This window comes from Aptenodytes patagonicus, chromosome 3, assembly GCF_965638725.1.
Source record: "Aptenodytes patagonicus chromosome 3, bAptPat1.pri.cur, whole genome shotgun sequence".
Classification (NCBI taxonomy): domain Eukaryota; kingdom Metazoa; phylum Chordata; class Aves; order Sphenisciformes; family Spheniscidae; genus Aptenodytes; species Aptenodytes patagonicus.
Genome location: NC_134951.1, coordinates 87,451,764 through 87,469,177, shown reverse-complemented (window position 1 = coordinate 87,469,177; position 17,414 = coordinate 87,451,764). Strand labels below are relative to the sequence as shown.

General features: G+C 37.3%; 1 protein-coding gene across 1 annotated transcript in view; it reads left to right on the top strand.

The window, feature by feature from the left end:
• The window catches only part of LYST (lysosomal trafficking regulator), an 87,142-nt gene that overhangs the window by 10,972 nt on the left and 58,756 nt on the right, over positions 1–17,414 (top strand). The window contains exons 2-5 of the mRNA XM_076334156.1: positions 8,161–8,245; positions 9,599–9,797; positions 11,286–11,376; positions 14,087–16,172. Of these exons, the coding sequence (XP_076190271.1) occupies positions 9,606–9,797; positions 11,286–11,376; positions 14,087–16,172 (2,369 nt within the window). The 5' untranslated portion in view covers positions 8,161–8,245; positions 9,599–9,605. The remainder of the gene's footprint in view (positions 1–8,160; positions 8,246–9,598; positions 9,798–11,285; positions 11,377–14,086; positions 16,173–17,414) is intronic.

The following is a 17,414-nucleotide window of genomic DNA, read 5'->3' as shown; positions in this document are numbered from 1 at the left end:
AAGGTATTACGTTGCGGATGTGGTGTGAGTGAGGACAACTAACACTCAAGAGAAGCTAGGATGAGAGAGGGATGTTAGCCCTCTCAATCTCTAAAGCTTGGTAGGTTTGAGTAATATGTTGTTCGGCCTCTACCATACTCTAGGACAGACTTTGCCCTGTATTCTCTCCCTGAATTTTGAGACCCTGGTAGGCTAGGGCTGTTGCTGAAATCCTAAGTTTTGCCAGTAGCTTCATCATGATGGGTGTCAGAAGTAGAATATTCATTATGATTGTAATGATTATGGCTTTAACCTTTGGGATTACAGACCTCTAAAACATCATACAAACTGCGTATGCTGAACTTTATTTGTAGATCTCTGGTGCATTGCTTATATGTGGCAAAGTCTGCAGTTAGTTTGCATGTGAGGTGGCTTCCTTTTGGGGCACTTGGATACTGCATCACTTGCTCTTTTCTTGCTAAGTTCTCTCTTCCGGTTTTGGTAGTCCCTGTTTCGTCAACCTTTTCAATGCAGTTTATTATATCTTAATGTTGTTCTTGCCTTGGTTTCCAGTCACCTGTGTGCTGCTACTAGTTAGTCTTTTATAGTCAGTGGCAGCTAATAAATTAGAAACTTGCTGTTTTGAGTTCATAGTCTCCATTGGCCTTGTAGGACAATCTTACACACTACAGGGCCATTAGTAGGTTTTCCATTTAAGGGAGTGACATCTCTTTGTCAGATACACAGAATAACAAAATGACAGTACACAGTGGAAACGCTAGGGATGTAAATTAGAGTTCATTTAATGGAAGTAATGTCTTAAGATCACGTTTTGGAAACTTGAACAGGAAAACTGAGTTGTGGGTAAATGGGACTTTTTTAGTTGTATGTAAACAAGAACATTGTATATACATTAATCTGTTATACCTTTCTGAGTTGTGCTTCTATCATTCATTAAGAGCTGTTGTTACCAATAATTGTGCCAGAGAAAAGTGAGATTCTAGAAATAGTGATGTTGGGGAGAGCAGACTTAAACACTTACGGGTCAGAATACATGACAGAAACCAGATTAAAGTCTAGCAAATACATTTTAAGTTACCTTTGAAAAAACACACTGGCCAAGTTTGGGAAGTGTAGTCTGGAACAAACTTTGTGCCCAAAGAAATTACCCATGAGTTTCATTTCTAACTCTCAAAACAACACTGAAGCCTGAAAATACATGGCAAATGATAATTTGGGGGTAAGGAAGCATTTGGTGGCTTGTTTGGTTTTTTTTTTACTTCAGTTACCTCACATTCAGTGTGGTGTACCACAGGTCTGGGTCTCAATCAGAAGAATGACATCTCTGAAACTGTTTCCGAGAAGTTGGCCTGCCTGTACAAGTAATGCCGCTTTGTGTATCTCTAGGTGCCTGTAGCCTTGGGTATGTTTGCTAATTATAGGTTTGCTGACTTGTTTATATATATCTGATAGGTATTTTGGGAAGTGCCTGTTTCTTTAATTTGGCCAAATCTAGCATAGCATTTGTCTGATCTTGTTTGCTTTTTTCCTTGGCATTCCTATTCTACAATGGGAATGGCTAGTTTAGCCATCCATGTCAGTGTTTCCTGACCATACCCAATATGAAAATGAGTATTTTTATTTCTTTAAGGACTGTTTTTTTCAGAAAGCACAGATAATAGAATTCCTTAAAATTCTGTCTTTTTTTCAGTGTAAGATATAATGCTTTCACATCCACTTAGAGGTAGAAATTTTCTAATTCTCAGGTTGTATAAACACTGAGCTTCATGGATTAAATTTTGTTATAATACCTAGGCAGCAGAACATAAGTAGACTACATACTTACAGGAGGCTTAAGATACTTGTAGAAGCAGGACTCTCAGACTTTGGGTACTGCAAAATAAGCATCCCACATAGGTGAGGTGGGAGTTAAATATACTTTTGGTTTTGCATAAAAGTGGCATTAGTAAGATTATACATACATAAACACACTTGTATATACAGTAACACTATTGTTCTGAAGGTCTCAACATACTTTTCAGTGTTCATTAAAATAATAGTTGTTTACCATCTTGTGAACTTGACACACTTTTCCCTGGTTAGTTAAAAGGACAGTGCATGTGTTACTTATCCAAAAGTACTAAGCATTTTTATTTTTCACTTTTTTCTTTATGCTGGGGAGAGAGACTCTGAATAACTTGTTTGCAAATAATACTGATCTAGTGGATTACACAGAAGACTACAAGCTAGTTACTGAACTCCTTGATGAAATCAAGGACTTCGTCAGAAGTAGAACTGTGCCAGGAAAATTGACATCTACCTGCGGTCTTAGATTTTGTATGTTAAGAGGTTGCTTTTCACGTGCAACCTAATGGCTGGAGCAACACTGCCTTAGTATGTTTTAATAGGTTGTCTGCTTCTGTAACCCCAAATAGTTATTAAATAATAGCAAAGGATAGAGCAGAAAGTGGTTGGAAATAAAGAGTAAGTAGGAGGTCTTCTGCAGAGCTGGAGTGTTGTCTGGTATGTCTGTTTTGAGAATGAACCAAACTTGAAGTGTCTTGTTCTTGTTTGCTCATGTTTTTGAATATCGGAGTTGTTGGATGGTTAGCAAATGTTCACTGCCTTTTATAAGCTAGCTTTTTGCTGATTGCCTTGCATTGGTAAAACAAGGCATCAAAGCATCTCAAGCTTTCTGTTGATGCTCTGCTTGAATTGCAGGTTCCTGTTTTCTTAAAGACTTATGTGTTGTTCCTGCTGTGTAACCTATTTTGGCAATGTCAGCTGGGTATTTTGTTTCTTGCCTGTTTAATGTTTTGAATGATACCAAAAGGACAGAAAAGGAAGAATGCTGATTTCGGCAACATGTTAGTTTGATGCTTTACTTGCATTTCACCACCGAGTACAGACCTCAAGGCAGCACTGTAGGATATGTTCCAGTTTTGTTCCAGGCCATTCTAGATACGTATTTCTCTATTGCACTCTCTCATGCTCTACTTTCTTTTCTTTCTCCAGTTTGCACAGAGGAATTAATTGTAGTATTCCCTTAGTTTTATTGTTAACAAATTTCTTTGAACAGAAGGTGGTCAAATTTGGTGTCTGCTACTAACAAGATAGACTTAGTTTCTGTAATAAACCTGGCAATCTGTGCTACAGTTGCAAAAGCCTATTATGGAGTGTCTTAGTGTTAATAATGTGCTGGTGCTCTTCATTATGCCTGTTGTCCTCTGCTAACAGAAGCTTGACCTTAAATTGAAAGTTTAACTCCAAAGTAAATCTGATTAAAATCACTGACATAATCATATTAATGTTAAAATCATTGAAGAGGTCACAAGCATGTTCTCCAGAGCATAGATGTTAAGTACAAGCAATGAGGCTGGGACAAGTATCTGCTAAAATGGCATGAATACTGTATAAAGTAAATGTAGCATTTATTGGCCAATGGTGACTTGTATTCCCATATACTTTATTCTAGAGAATGGGTAAAAGGACTGTAAGTCTTGAACTGGAGGCCAGAAATAACTGGATTGTACAGTGGCTTATAGAAACTACATTTTTTTCAAAGTATTAATTTTAATACCTACTAAAAATGCAGCTTTATTGTACTCTGTACTCAAAAGGACTTGCAGCCATGCCATGCCTGGTCAATGTTTCTCCTACCTGAAACAGAAAACTAGGGAAGGTAAATTAACAACTTCATGTAGCTATATGTTATCTACTCCTCTTTGCATGATCTGTAAAATAGCTTCTTGTAAGTTTATTTTTCTTATGAGACTGGATAACTCCCTTACTGCAGTAAGATACTCATATAATCTGGTAGACAAGACTGCTTTTATTGAAGATAACATAGTGAGCTACAGGAAACTAAGGCTTGCAGGTGGCTTGTATGTGCCATGCATACCTTCTTAAGTACATTATCACTTTGTTTTACTCAGGCAGTCAAGCCTGTCTATGCAGCTGTATGAACAGCACTCAGTAGCATGTTCATTTTAGACTGATAGAACTATTTACTAATGAGCAATTTGAAGAAATTTATTGACAACAAATAGAGCTGGTTTAAGTAGTTCCTTTTTTGCTAGTACTATAAAATTAACATTTAAAAAATTTTTTTTTAAAACGGTTGTGGGGAGGTAGGTTTATTAGAGCACTAATTTGGGGTGTTGTACGAACTGGAGACTACCACCAAACTTTCTGCCTCTCCTTTACTCTTGCTGTAGCTGTTGGACAACAGTTACTGAAAGTAATAATTTAAATTGGTATTATGGGATTTTGACTTTGTTTGGCTTAGTCCTGTATTTTATTACAATGCTGCTGTAGTAATTTAGTAATTACTACTTTTTATTGTATTACTGGACATTCCAGGCCTTTCTGGGCAATGCATTGCTGAAAACAACTAAGTAAAATGCCCGGTTCGCTCTCATATACAGAGTACTAGCTCTGACCCTAAGCTTTTGTTGCATTTTCTTCATTCCCCAAGTTGTGCTGATGTTAGAGATAATACCATCTGATCTTTAGCACTATATAAAGTTAGTATATTCATGATTCAGTATTCAAGACTGCTAAATTAGTCTTATTTTCAAGTTCCATCCTTTAAATTATTTAAAGAATGATTTTGGTGTTTTCTTTTAAAGGCTTAAAGTCCACTGAAGTAAGTACAAGGCATTCCTATACTTTAAGATGCTCAGCTGATGAGTAACTTCATAAAAATGGAAAGAAGTTCAGGGAAAACACAAGTTTCAAGTGCAGGAAATAGATTTATACCACAACAGCAAATAGAAAATAAGTCCCTTGAGAGCTGGTGCAGAAAGGGGCCAGAGGGCAGATGTGATACGGGTTGAACTATGAGGATGAGAGAAGGATGGGCGTGAAGAGGGCAGATTATATGTGAATGTCAGATCATTCATGGTTAAGTGATTTATTTTTTTAAAGCTTGTGGATTTTTTCCTTTTAGAAATAAATACTATCTAGTAGAGGTAGTTTTTATGAAATATGATAATCATATTCTTCTAGAGGGTGAAATGGAATTTAAGAATGTGATTTCCACCTCCCCCCCCCCCCCCCCCCAGCTAGCTATGTGAAGCCCTGACATATTGTGTATTCCAAAACTCTGTGTCCCATTGGGACTGTACACAGCAGTGGTTAACTGAGATTCTGGTAGGTTTCTTTCTGTTCTCTTATGGCTTAGTTCATGTGTGATGTTTTAAGTTTTGGGGTTTTTCCCTAGTTAAGGTGACCTCTCTGAAGTCTAAAGAGAGGTGAAGGCACTCTACCTCAGTACAGGTGTTCTGTGGAGCATCAGCTTATATATTACCAGGCACCACAGCAGTTAAAGATGTGTCACCTTAAACAAAAAAAAAAATTCTGCAGTAGAGTAGTTCCTGCTTAAAGCAAATTGGCTGGCATACTTTCTTTGAGTAAGATGAAATGATGTGCTGCATAGGGTGTAGTATCAGTGTACCACAATCTGCAACAGAAAGAAAATGACAAACAAGCTGAAACCTTAGAGTGGGGATGGATTTGTTGTTTTTAAAAACACCTCTGCCAGTGTTTGCTATGTTACAGCATCAGCAGGGCAAGTTGTTCACTGAGTTGTTCTTTGAAAAGTAATGTGCTTTAAGTGCTCAAATCACTTGTCAGGAAACAAATACAAAAGGGAAGACGGTTGTCTGTGCATATGCAGCTTTTTTTGGAGGCTTCTTAATTATTTCTCAGTTCTCCTTGTATTGTTCTTTGTCTCTAGCTTCAAGGTGGGCTGACTAATGAGGTTGTATCTGAAACTGTTTCCAAAGAGACGTCAGTCCATTTCAGAACTTAATTGCAGAAAAAGAAATAGGTACAACTGAGAAGTAGCTAGCAGTTGTTGGAACGAGTCCTTCTAAAAGTGCTTCATTATCCAGCATGGTATCTCTTTACAATTTTTTCTGCACTGTAGAATGAGAGCATCTTAATTCCTTACCAATTATATATTAAATTCTTGCATTAAGAAGACATGCTTGATGTCTTTTTGCATCAGCATCAACAAAATAGTACTAAATCTTACCACTTACATTGAGAATTCATCCTTTTGCTAGAATATGGCGATATATGTTAAATCTGTGCAACAGTGCAAACAATGCAGGAAACCTGGAGACTGAAGTTTCAAATGGAAGGACACTAAAACATGATGGACAACATATTTTTACATCTTCTAATAGCCTGGTACAACTGCAAAAGCACTAGCTGCTTAAGCTATTCAGTTGCAATGAATTGTGAATGTTAGCTGTATGGATAAGTTGGTTTTTTGTGAGGCTGTGGATGAAATGTGTTGCTCCTGAGCGCTCAAAGGGGAGCCAGTTATTAGGAGCTTGCCTGGGGAACCTACAGTGTTTCCTTCCTTAAGGAGGTCTTTCATGTAATACTCATGCTCATCACAATTTTAAGTTTAAAGTTGAAGTTTTTATTTACTTGCCACCTGAGAATACTAAAATAATTACTTTAGTCTTTTTTTTCTTTTCCTATCCCCATCTCTTTTCCCCCCATGATTAATTAGTTGTGGATATAATAAATGTCTTCTGAGCGCTCACCTAGTGACCTTTGTAGTTGAATGTCTTTGAGGCTTTTCTTGGTTACTACCCTTCGCATTCCCATTGATAACAAATGCATTTTTGGCTCTTCACCCATGTCTAGAAAATGAGGTTTTAACATTTAGACTAGCTTGCAACTGGAGCACCCCAATTTGTGGATGCTTCAGTAAATGTGGGTTTAGACAGTTCATCTCTGTATATGCCTGATGTGCCAGTGGATGTAACTTCTCAGAATTTTAGGGCTTTGTTAGAAACTGGGCTCAGTTAAAATGTACTCAATGGCACCAAACACAAATATTCTAACACTAGTTTAAAAAACTGGAGTTAACTATAAGGAAGACTGGTGAGGAGTCCTGTTACCATTGAATGGCTAAGTAATTAGCACTTGTTCAAGATTTGTAAATGGTAGCAAAAAAAATGCTGAGACATTGCAGAAATAAACATTGCCTCCGCAATTATTGGTGTGTCTCTTCTAGGAAATGGCAGAGAAAGTATTCAGCCAGTCAGACAAAACCATATGTTAGGATTTAAAGCATATTTAAGGAGCTCTTCAATCTTGTTTAAGTAAGAATATTTCAGGAGGATTAAAATAGTCTTTTCCTTTTCTTAGATTGAATGCACTCCATAGATGTGAGGGGAAGTGTGATAACCAGAAACTTGAAATTTTAAAATGAAAAATTAATAAGCCCTTTGACAGTTTAGCTTACAGCAAGGAATATGGGATGTTGGGGCTTTATGAATGCATATTCTCTATAGCAATCATTTTCCTTGTTACAGAACCTTTTTGCCCTTTGTGCAGAGCTCAGAAAGACAGGGCTGGTGTATGCGTTGTTTTGTTTTGACTTTTTTGCTAAAGCATGTACTAGGGGTAACTGTCTTGCTATTTCTGGCCATTCTGGAGCGAATTGGGAGATTGCTTCTCCCTGTGGTTATCTTACGCTTTTCTTCATGACTAGTTACAGCTAAAACAGGGGTAGTTTAAAGTACTTCTCTTGAGGGGTGGGGGGGGAAGGAAGGCATTGCCTGTTCTGATCCTCTATTAGGACTGGAGGGGGTTAAAGTGGTAGGAGAGAAGAAGTAACTCTTAAATTGCTTTAGTGGACTGTACAGAGCAGATAAATACTGTTCCCTTCCAATTTTATTAACTACATCTTCCCCAGTGCTTAATGTAATAAAGGTTGGTTTTCTGTCAGGACAAAATAGAAGGACAGGTTTAAAATGCATTTTTAATGTGCACCTGACTGCACAATTCAGTTTCTAATACTATCCATCACTTGTACCTAGAGCTGCAGGTGCTGCAAGTATTATGTATGCAGGTAGCAATCACTAAAAATTCATACTGTTTCCAGAGGGAAATGTTTAAACTTGCATACCTAGCTCATTTTACATTTTAAAAACTAATGAACTTTATTATGTTAACTTACCTTATATGCACCAATTTTCTCTGTAATAGGATTTCGGTTGTGCACAATCATAAGCCAAAAGTGAAAACTAGAACTTTAAAGCTCAAAAACCCTCAAGGACTCTTCATAAACTTCAAACAGCTGTCATAAAATGAGTTTTAAAAACAAAGAAATTACATATTAACCATGATGTATTCTTCTCTTTTTAAAAACAGGTGAACCAAGGGTGATATTTCCAGAATATATTTGCTTTTTCTTCCAGATAGAAGATAAATGTGTTAAGCTGGCAAAGTAATTCTGGTAAGAATTTTCCTGTTACTTCTACAGTGAATGTCATTATATGTATAAGTATTCACAGTCTTGCCACTAAAAGGAGCTTTCTGTACCATTAGTGCTAACAAACTTGCTCTTTTTTACAAGGTCTTATTTTTTTTACCTAATAATTGCATGTAGATGTTTCTTAATCAAGCAGTATTAATCCACCTGTTATATTTAAATGTTATATTGAAAGTTATTCGTCTCTCTTTTTGCATGTTCTGTGCTTGGACATGATGAAAATTTTTGACTTGTGAAGATTTTACTTCAGCTGTTTATACAGAAATAAAAGGAGTTAACTATGCCATAGTATTCATTAAGTGGGTTTTATGTGGATTAAATGTTCTTGTTTCTATAGCTGCCATCACTGATTCTTGTTTTTGTTTTGCCTTCCTCAGTGATCCTCTTGAGAGTTTTCTACAGCTGAGTCTTACATTTCTTGTCTTGTTTGATTTAATGTTTGTTTTAAATGTTTCAACATGTACGAGTGCTGACCAACCAAAGAGTGCTGTGGCATAAGAGAAAAAAAAAGTGTTTTTATAAGATAGAGTGAATAGACGAAGTGTATGAGTGCCTTGTGTGCATTATCTAAAGTAAAATTAATCAGTCTGGGAATCAGTACAAATACTTTTGGTATTTTCTCCTGAACATGTGCAGTAGAATTGTATCTTGAATTAAGTATGCTACAGTAGTGACTGCCACCCACTCAGTCTTGCTTGAAGGAAAACACCGTGAGAGCTGGTAAATCTAAAGCATTGTATTTCTGAAACTCCCATATTTATCTTAACTCATTAATTTTTTTCTTTTTTCCCTTTGAAACAGTCTGCATACTGTTGGAATACATAACATGGTAGAAGATAATGTGTTAAAATAAATGATTAAAGAACGTGTTTTCTGTACAATGCTGTGTAAGAGCTGCCTGTTTTCCCCTTATGTTTCAGGTCAAATACCTTTTAGAAGCAGACAAAGGTTGAAGCTCACATCTAGGTTACAAAGAAAAACTGAAGCGAAGTCATTAGCTTTCATTTATGCAGTGGGAGGGAATGCTGTGTGTCACAGGCTTTTACCTGATAAATTTCTAAAATGAGTGTTTGGGGTTGTGGGCTGTTAGCTAAAGTTTCACTGAAATAAATGAAATTCTCTAAGCTCATCCTTCCCATTCCCTTCCACCCTACATTGGTAAATTGATTCCTCAGTTCTACAGACCCTCCATCCTTTGGGGGAGGGGGTGTGTGGGCTGGGATACAGGGAAGAAATGCTCCTCTCTTCCCCCAGTGTTTTTCCATAAGGAATGTATTTTCTGATGGATTTAATTTCTGTACTTTCCTCTACTTACAGCTCAGACATGAGCAGTGCCTGTAACTCACTGGCACGGGAATTCTTGACGGATGTCAACAGACTGTGCAATGCAGTGGTACAGAGGGCAGAGGCCAAGGAAGATGAAGAAGAAGAAACTCATATGGCAGCACTGGGACAATACTTGGTTCAAGGCCGTGGGTTTATTTTGCTTACCACACTGAACTCGACTATTGATCAGGTAAGTTTTTCTTACCTGGTTATAATTTTTGTATTGAACTTTGACTGGCTCATGTTCTTCTTGGTGCTGGTTTTCTTGTCTTTTTATGGTAGAGTGTATGAGTTAATTGTGAAGACTAGAAGTTCAAAAGGATATGTTGCAGTTGCATTCTGTCGTTCAGCAAGAACAGAAAAATAAAAAATAGCTAATCATATACCTGTTTGCCAGCTGATATCGATGGTTGCTAAACTTTTGACTAGTTAAGGCACGTGAAGCTCAAGTGCAGTAGCTTGGTGGAAAGAGGCAATAGGTTAGAATTTTCAAGAGAAACGAGTATTTACTGAACCTGCAGTCAAACTGACAGTTTTTAATTTGAGAAGGTCCTCCTGGTTTAAGGCAATAAAATAAAATTAAAATACACACTTTTTTATTTTGTTTATGGGCCATGAGATATACTTTTGCTCTTTGTTAAAGAACTTGCTCTTGAATGTAATAGAAAGTGAACATTTTGTATCTTTAGCTCAAAAGAGAAAGCATTTTAGAAGACGTGATCAGTTTATACTATTTTTTTATATAAAGTCTAGCACACATCCCTGTAGCTGCAGATGTCCATTTCCTTCTCTTCTTTCTCTTCTCCTTTCTCTTCAACGCTATTGAATATGTACTAAGTAATGGATAGGATGAGATGTGCATTAAGTCTTTGTGCTTTGAAACTGCAGATCCCAGTGTTTAAAAATAATGAACCAAGTGAATCCTGGTTGAGTTTCTTCAGCCCTTGTCTTAAGTGATGTCAGCTGTTAATGCTGGTCAAATTAATCTTGGAGGTTTGCTTTTCCTTCATGAGGTGACTTGTGCTAAGACTCCAGTCAGGTCTGCTGGCTTGGTTCTGGATTCCAGTAGGTGCACTGGCTAAATAGCAAATCCACGAGGTTGCAATTATATATAATTGCTGAGGAGAAACCTTACCACTTCTACAGTCATGGGTTTTTTCCAGATGTCACTTGAGTTCTGCATAGTTGCTGTTAATAGAGGCTTCAGGACTAGAGCTGCTGGAAAAACAGCTGGCTTTTGCGTAAGAAGAAAATGGGGATTCCATGTGCCTCCTCCCCAGTAAAAATCCACTTCTAAAGTAGAACGGGGAAAAAAGCTTGTGGCATTCTTCATGCAACATCAGCAATTCAGCAATTATTTCTTGAGGAAAAATCTTTTTTAAGAAGGCGGCAGGAAGAGGAATTTGATTTATGAGGAAAGTGAGTGAGGAATTCCTTCAACAAGGGGGATTAGGAGAGCTTTGCATAGGAACAGTTGCAGAGGTGTAATAAATATCCTAGATGCTTTCTGATTGGCTGTAGTTAATGATTATAGCACTCTCTGCAGTTAGGTCATTTTTTCAGTGCATAAAACAGCGGAAGGGCATAGGGAACCGATTGTTGAATAGCTTTGTAAAATAAGGTTAATCTATTTTTTAAAAGTACAGAAACTTTTGTTTCTATTTTGTTTCTAACATAGGAGCTGACATGTCGAGAAGAACTTCTGACCCTCCTCCTGTCACTTCTGCCATTGGTGTGGAAAATCCCTGTCCAAGAAGAAAAAGCGATAGGTATGTTTTATCACTTACAGTATTAAGGACCTAAAAAGTGGTTTGTGTATTACTACAGAGCCTAGGACTCCCAACTAGAGTGGTACATTGTAATACACATCCTCTTAACATGCATGAAGATGTGGATTCTGCAGAGAATTTAAACTCAAATACCAATGTTCTGTCAGCATACAAGGAAGATCGAAATTGTACAGAGAAGGTAAAGGTTCTTGGTCAGTGTGAAAGGCAATGCTCACATTACTGCGTAGCTGAACTCGATAGTGGTGAGGTTTTTTCTTTTCGGGTGATTCGGGGGGAAAAGAGATTTGAAAGAGTATATGATATTTTTGCTAATGTGAAGTGTTTCATGATGAGTAGAAGGGGAAAACATACTGATTCTTTTTAAAAAACAAAAAAGTGATACATGCTGACACTGGAGACAGAATGAGACACTCTTTCTTCTGAAATTGAAGAAATGGGAAGTAGAGAATAAGCTTAAAGCCAAACAGTGGACAACAGAGTGTGAAAGAAGTGCAATGTTATCAGGGAGACAGGCCCTGAAAAATAGAATAATACTGGATGATTATGAACAGAACCAGGCTGCATTCCTTAGAAAATATGATCTTCTGTGTCAGAAACTGATGTGCTAATTGAGGAATCAAATCACAAGGGTTCAACTGCCAAAGAGTGAGTTTAAAGTGAATTAAAGAAATGAAAGGGATGATACAAAATAAACTCTGTGCAGAATCTGAACCAGGAAATGGCAGCGGATTGTTTCTTTAGTTTTGGGCTCTTGCATTTGTTTGATGCATTCTTTTCCCTATTAGACGATGAAACAAATGAAACTACCTGTCTGACAGAGTTCCTAAGGATTCTCACCTGAAGCTCTCCCAATGTTTTTTCCTATTTTAAACTCCTGCAAATTGAAGGCTTTTGTTAATGTTTGCAGACTTGGAGTATTTAAAGTGCCAGTTTCGTAGCACTTATTATATAATAAACTTTCCTGCTTGCTCAGTTGCATCATTCTTTCATGCCCCTGTAAGCATGATTGAATTAAAGAAACATTTTGGTTATCTTATGAGAGCTCAGTGACTTTTCCAGGGTTAGTTTAAAATGCTGTTGTGTAAATAGGCTTTAAAATGTTCTGGTTTTGCACTCTGCATAATGTACAGTTTTTGCTTCTACAAATTTCCCTCTCATAGTACTGATGCAGTAAACACTATGTGTATCCAGTTGTGCACTAAGAACTCTTTTTCTTGGACTGAAATAAATCCACCTGTATTAGGCAGCTTTTTTCTTTCTGTGCAGAAAATATCCTTTGGTTGATAAAGTACTCCTGGTTAATTTTCTGCCTCCAAAGCAGGTGATGTTTCTTCCTTAAGCATCACAACTATGACTTTATAAAACAGCAAGGCACAGTCATGCTTGCACATGGAAGCATCTTGTCTTTCAGTTTGATTGTATTTATTGTGTGGGCTTTTGGGGTTTGGAGGGTGGGGGGGCTGTTATTGTTAACTATCACATTTTTCTAAATACTAAACTTACTGGATGGTGGATGCTTGCAGTTGTTTTATGCTAGGTATTTTACAGGCCGAAGCAACCAGATACAGTTCTGTCACTACTTAAAAATGATGATGGATTTTATCCAAGAACATACAGACTTTTTTCTCTGCCTGCTTTTTTGACAGTTTATGATCTGAGTTTACCAATACAAATTAACTGGTGGTACTTGTATTTTATTCTTCAAAATCTTCTTGCCCATTGAATCAGATTTAGATTTTATATTAGCTATCTTATACCCCTCTTGTCCCTGACTATTTTAAAATCCTCTACTTTTATTTCTGCTTTTTGTGTTTGGAACAATTAACGCTGAAGTAAAGACTGAGGTCTGTATACTTGAAGATCTGAACTGTTTCTAAGTAGAGAAATTTATTTTTTCTACTAGTATGCTAACAACTTCTTCATGCATTCTAAGAGGACTGTGAGTTAATGCACCCAGCTCCTATAGCATCTGAGTTGCAAAAAGTGACAATGAGTTATCAAGTTGAAAAAGACCTTTTTTCCTTCCCTTAGAGTTTTTCTTTATTTGTGGATTAGGGCCATTTGGCAATGCTTATAGTGAGGCTTTGAATATACCAAATGGTATACACAGAGTAAATATTGCTTGAGTAACTAGCTGAAACTGCTTCCATAGCTAAGTAATAGAGGAGATCTCAGGGTTGGTATCCTGCTGATTAGTTTTTCACTTTTACTGTATTAGTATGTCTAACTTACCCAAATTTAAATTGAGTATAACTAGAAGCTTGTGGCTATATTGATCCTCTAGATCCTATCTGTAACAGGCCAAAAGATTTTCAGACTACGCTTTCTTCCCTTTGCTTACCAAAAAGTCCTTTCATCCACCTTGATAACATCTTTTCTTAAGAGAATGGAATAGCTATGCCTACAAAAAAGTTTTAGGAAACCCTCTAGCACAGTTTTGTCTAACCCTGGTTAGAAAATGAGCTAATTTGTCTAGGCTTTGGAAATAGCCAGTGTGGTTCCTAAACATGAATTGTTGTTGACTTTTTTATACTGAAAATGTCAGACATAGGTATATGCAAAACCATGACCTATTAAGATACAATTTTTTTTCATATTTTTAAGCTGAAAGTATTAAACTGTAAAATTAGGAAGAATACATATGATAATGCTCCTTTAATGCTCCTTTGTTATCTTTCTGTTTCAACAGATTTTACTATACCCTTTACAGTAGATATATGCCTGACCAAAGAGAACAATTCAAGTTCTGCAAAATCTACTCAGGAAAAACTAGGCTTAGATGGAAGCACTCGTTCATCTCTTCAGGCTTCTGTAAAACTAAATCCTCGATCTCGAAAAAGTGGACGTCTGCGCAAAACCACCCATCGTTATTCCGTGCGAGATGCAAGAAGATCTCAGCTGTCCACTTCAGATTCAGAAGGCAATTCTGATGACAAGACTACTGTAATAACGAAACACAGACGCTCCCAGTTACTGCAGCCTTTTTTAACATATCCAGTTAGGGATAGCTACCTTGTAGGTAGAAGTGATTGCCTACCTGCAGAAGCGGTACCAAATTCTAATCCTGATGCCCCTAATCTAGAAAATTCCAGCCAAATTATTCCAGCACATGAGCTAAACCCAGAGATTTTGCATGAGCCAGCTGCAGGAATTGCTGAGAGCAACATGGATAACTCTCCTTTTGATTTATGCCATGTCTTATTGTCACTCCTAGAGAAAGTGTGCAAATTTGATATTACTTTGAATCACAGTTCTGCTCTTTCAGCTAGTGTGGTGCCCACATTGACTGAGTTCTTATCAGGATTTGGAGACTGTTGCAATGTAAGTAGTAACACAGAAAATGAAGTCGTTTCTGCAGGGTGGACAGAAGAACCTGTAGCTCTGATCCAAAGGATGCTCTTTCGAACAGTGCTGCATCTTATGTCTTTAGACATTAGCAATACAGAAACAATGCCTGACAATTTACGAAGAAATTTAACAGACTTACTTAAAGCAGCATTAAAAATCAGAATTTGCTTGGAAAAACAACCTGATCCTTTTGCTCCAGGATACAAGAAAACACTACAGCAGCCGGTTCAGGATGACTTCGTATTTTCTAGGTATCGTCACAGAGCCTTGCTTCTACCTGAGGTTATAGAAGGGGTCTTGCAGATTTTGATCTGTTGCCTACAAAGTGCAGCCTCCAATCCATTCTACTTTAGCCAAGCTATAGATCTGGTTCATGAGTTCATACAGCATCAGGGATTTAAGCTGTTTGAAGTAACAGTGCTTCAAATGGAATGGCTGTGTATGAAGAATGAGGGAGTAAGTGGGGAAGCCTCAGAGCATCTGAAAGCCCTGATCAACAGCATCATGAAAATAATCAGCACTGTCAAAAAAGTGAAATCAGAGCAGCTCCATCAATCAATGTGTACAAGAAAGCGGCACAGACGATGTGAGTACTCCCACTTCATGCATCACCACAGAGATCTCTCTGGGCTCTCTGTATCTGCTTTTAAAAACCAAGCTTCCAAAAACCCCTTTGAAACTGCTGATGGAGAAGTTCATTATCCTGACAGATGCTGTTGCATTGCTGTTTGTGCACATCAGTGTTTGCATTTGTTGCAACAAGTTTCTTTGAGCAGTACTTGCGTTCAAATTCTCTTGGGTGTACATAATGTAGGAATATGTTGTTGTATGGATCCAAAGTCTGTGATCGTCCCATTGCTTCGTGCTTCCAAGTTACCAATGTTAAAAAACTTTCAACAGCACATATTGAACATCCTTAACAAGTTCATATTGGATCAGCTGGGTGGAGCAGAAGTTTCTCCAAAAATTATACAAGCATCATGCAATATATGTACTGTTGACTGTGATCAACTTGCTCAGCTGGAAGAAGCCTTGCAGGGCAACTCTAGTGATGCTGGTCTTGCATCTAGTTCCTCTTGCAGAGTTCAGGGAATTCTGCCTAGCAGTGGATCTGAAAATATGTTGTTGAGATGGGATGCATTGGAGGCTTATCAGGACATTGTTTTTGAAGAAGATAAACTACGCGGCATGCAGATTGCAAGCCATATTTGCCACTTAATTCAAAAGGGAAATGCAGTGGTCCAATGGAAACTATATAACTGTATTTATAATCCCGTGCTTCAGAAAGGGGTTGAGCTAGCTTGCCATGCTCAACAACTCGGACTAACTACAGCTGATAAACATACATGCAGTTACCATAGCCAGTGTTTGCCTTCTGAAGTACTTCAGATTTATTTGCAGACACTCCCTGTGTTGCTTAAATCCAGGTTGGTTGATTTTCTGTTTATTAATGGAAAGCATGCTAATTATGTGCAGAGCTTTGTATATTTGTTGCTGATCAGAACATAAGTTTTATTTGGACTGTAGGCTGCCCTTGGGTATTGTAGGGGTGCTAACAAGATAAATGCTTGAATAACATAAGATTTAATCCTAGATTCATAAACCATAGAAAGTGAGGGCTCTCTACTGCTGAGTTATGGTCTTTAACAAGCCAAAGGGTGTAGAGACAAATAAAATCTTTGTCCAATGTGATACACTCTTTGCCTCTTCATTCCTCATGCTAAAGTGAGTCAGGAATGTTGAACAGATTGACATGTCACTTTTCTGTGGGAATTAGACTACTTAGTTTTCTGCTCTGTTTCCCTTTTCCTTCTAGAATGGTCTGCATAGAAACCACCTTTCAAAAATACAGCTTAAGAGGTTTACTTGTCCTGAAATAACTGTTTCCTAATTTACAAAATCATGTTCATTTAAACATAGTTTAAAAAAAACAAAACCCAAAAAACAACGCATAAACATTCTTCCAAGGTGTGAAATAGAAACTTTACTATTTATTGTTGAATTGATAAAATAGTTGTTTAATACAACATATGGAAGTTTATTCGGAATATGAACATGTGCTTTTGTCCAGGAAGGATTCTGATCTTTTTGGTTGGAGTCCTGATAGACTGAAGTGAATTTAGTAGGGTTGTCTGAGACAATTACAAAGAATAGACTAGTACTCCAGTTTATGTAAAGGATTGTCTAATACATTTTTAGCTTTTATCCTAACCTAAACTGTATCAGAAGCTATTCATTTTTGAAAGTGCACTTAGTGGCAAAGAGGCAAGAGAAGTAAAGCTTAGATTAAAAAAAGTTTAAGATATCCTATTTCCTACTGGCTTAAATATGGGAACATACAAGTAAGTACATGATTCATTTGGTTCTAGAATGTGTAACTCAGTTACAGTAAAAGCTGACCTTGGGGGAAGGAGATGGGAGGGTGAGGAAGGTGGATGTCTGCAAACAAACATAGTACACCAAGAAGCTTACAGATCCTTACCACAAATTCTGTATGAACTCAATGTAATACTTGGAGAAGAAAGAAGGGAAAAATATACTTGGAAACATATACACTGAAAGGTTTTTTAACATTGGGCATCCTGGCCTAACAATTGCACAAAAAGTTGTGCTTGAAAGGTATTCCTGAATTCTATCTGAAATACATTGTCTGTGCAACTAATAGACAT